The 2,716-nt window shown below is 34.5% G+C and overlaps 1 protein-coding gene across 1 annotated transcript in view; it reads left to right on the top strand.

Annotated features, from left to right (window-relative positions):
* Positions 1–2,716, top strand: part of OSBPL11 (oxysterol binding protein-like 11) — a 185,246-nt gene that overhangs the window by 103,262 nt on the left and 79,268 nt on the right. The window contains exon 7 of the mRNA XM_006869375.1: positions 1,732–1,877. Within this exon, the coding sequence (XP_006869437.1) occupies positions 1,732–1,877 (146 nt within the window). The remainder of the gene's footprint in view (positions 1–1,731; positions 1,878–2,716) is intronic.

Genomic DNA, 2,716 nt, shown 5'->3' with positions numbered 1-2,716 from the left:
CTGATGATGTGCCCTGTAAACTTTCACTCAATGCAAAATAAAAACATTTAATTTAAAAAAAAAAGAAAATTATACAGAGCATTTCTTTCCTGTTTGTGCTGCTCAGTTTCTAAAAAGTAATTCAGTTAAGCAGTACTCAATTTTAGACACTCAGAAAATATTTGATTAATTTAAAAACGTAATTTAAAAATATTGGGGTCCAAAATGTCTTTTGTGTAAAGTTAAAGCAGTCTGATTTTTAAATGGTTGCTTCATGATTAATGAAGCATGTACAGTATAAATTTGCATTGTTTCTTTATAAAAGTAAAACACATTGGAAAACCTACAGGAAAGTCTAAAGTGGAAGTTGTTTTCCCACATTATTTTTTGGAACACAGATATGTGGTTTGAGGAAATTAGTGAATTGTTGTTAGTGTTTCTCTCTAGCCGTGTTTTCGGAATCAGATCTGAAGAAGTTGATTCTTAAAGTCACTTGAGGATGAAAATGTAACTGCTGTGGAAAGAAAAGCTAAGTTACCTTCACCAATGATGGGGGACATGAGAAATGAAGTCAAATTTCAAATTATGTTTAGTCCCATGAGGTCTAAAAGTATGTGCTATTCAAAGGCTCAAAGTAGGAGCAGAGTTTTTTTCATTTCTTAGGAGTTTTAAAACATGCCCCAGATTGTCCCTAACCATGAATCTCCCAATACTAAGTGAGATTGAACCTAGTGGCAAGGCAAGATGCTGTGGTAGCCTGGTAGGTATTTTGTAATTTATTCCTCTTCAGAAGTCTGGGGCTGGGTAACTTCCTTCCTCATTGAACTCCTGCGGTAGCAGCCTGGGCATCCCTCATTGTAGCACTCTATAACCAAACCTACATCAGCCTCTGCAATCAAATGGAACATTTTCCATTATTGATAAGGTATAGAATCCACTTTGTTAAGCTAGTTGAGGGTAATAAGAGACATTTGAGTCATTAACTGAGAAGATGACAGGTCTGCAAATGTGACCAGTCTTTCACTAGGTCAGCTATTATTTATTAAGTAGAAGAGCCGTTCAGATTGAACATATACAGTATTTTTTATATCATTAAAAAGGAGACAAATGGACATGATTTTGTGATTTTTAAAATTAGATCATGTTTACATCTTGATCAGTTAGAAAATTGCTGCTTATAGTAAGGTTCAATCCTAACTTAAAGCACATTTTACTGTCCCAGATTCCTCCTACAATTATGACCATGTAAAGGCTAATTGGAGTCCTGGTATGATTCTGTAGGTTAAACACTGAACTGCTAATCACAGGATCAGTGGTTCAAACCCACCAGCTGCTCTTTGGAAACACTGTATAGGGTCGCTATGAGTCGAAACTGACTCAACTGCACTTAACAACTACAAGAAGCCTGATAATATACTTTTCTTTTGATCACAAGAGGTAGGCTTCATAGGGAAAGGTCAGTAAATCAATTGTTAATATGGGGCTTGCCTAAGGAAGTGAGTTCTGTGCTATTCAGGGCTGATTCTTATAAATGGTATCTGATTTCAAGTTGCAGTTGGTCTGTTGTAAAATGTTGCCCAATCATTGTGCTCATGGTAATGAGATACAAGTGGTTGTTTTGCAGGGCCACTTACAGGTTGAATTGTTTTTAGTCTTGCAGGCTCAAAACAAAATTGTTTAATAAAATCCACATCTGCTGCACTTTCCAGATTATGAGCAAGTTTCAGCAAAAGTTTTCTCTTACCTCACCAGGAACGACAATTGAGTGGTTAGAACCAAAGATACCTTTATCAAACCACTATAAAAATGGAGCTGACCAGCCCTTTGCAACTGAGCAGAGCAAGCCAGTGGCAGTCCCAGAAGAGCAGTGTGTTGCAGAATCTGGACTATTAGCAAGGGTAAGGTAACTTTTAAGTATGATTTTGATGAACAAAAATAGGAATGAAAAGGGTTTGTTCCCTTCTTGTTGTCAGGGCACTCAGGTCAATATAACATCAGAGCAATATTCTGGCAGATTCTAAGCGCTGCTGTTTTAGTTGCACCTGCACTGGTTTTTGGAAGTCTATTGTATTAAACTTGTACAAGTTGTCTTTTCCGAGTTAAATTATGTACCCTTTTAGATTTTGGTTCACTTTTCCTTGCTAGTAATGTATTTGAAAATTTTGATATTTGCATTTTTTTCTAGAAAATAGCTTATTTAATAAGATTATGTGTGTGATGTTTATCTCCTGTGTTTCTTATGTCATTATATTAATTTAACATTGCTTACTAAAAACTTATTAAGTTTAAAATTTTGCTATTAAGCCTTTTTTGACAATACTCTTACTCTTACCAAACCAGTTTTTAAAAGTGTTATTGTACTTCAAAGAGCATATGATTTCAGGGTTTAAAACTTTTAGAAATTATTACTTATTCCACATTTCTGATAAGCTAAGGAGTGTTTACATTTCTTTATAGTTCCAACTGCAACATATTATTTTTGCCTTTGTGTTGACTTCTGTGGTCTTTATGGTCATTGCAGTTACAGTTTTATATGAAGTTCTTTTTGCATAATCTGCCTCATATGTACTTTCCTATGTTTCTTTGGTTTATGTAATTAAAAAACATTTTTTTTTTTAATTTAAGGTTTTTATTGTAGATTGAGTGCAGTTTTACAGGGCACATCATCAGTTTCACATTCAACAATTCATATAACTTGTTTCATTACATTGATTATAATCCCCTCCATATACCATCA

The sequence above is a fragment of the Chrysochloris asiatica genome, unplaced genomic scaffold, assembly GCF_000296735.1.
Source record: "Chrysochloris asiatica unplaced genomic scaffold, ChrAsi1.0 scaffold00130, whole genome shotgun sequence".
Lineage (NCBI taxonomy): Eukaryota > Metazoa > Chordata > Mammalia > Afrosoricida > Chrysochloridae > Chrysochloris > Chrysochloris asiatica.
The sequence above is the reverse complement of the archived record's forward strand: the minus strand, read 5'-3'. Positions and strand labels throughout refer to the sequence as shown.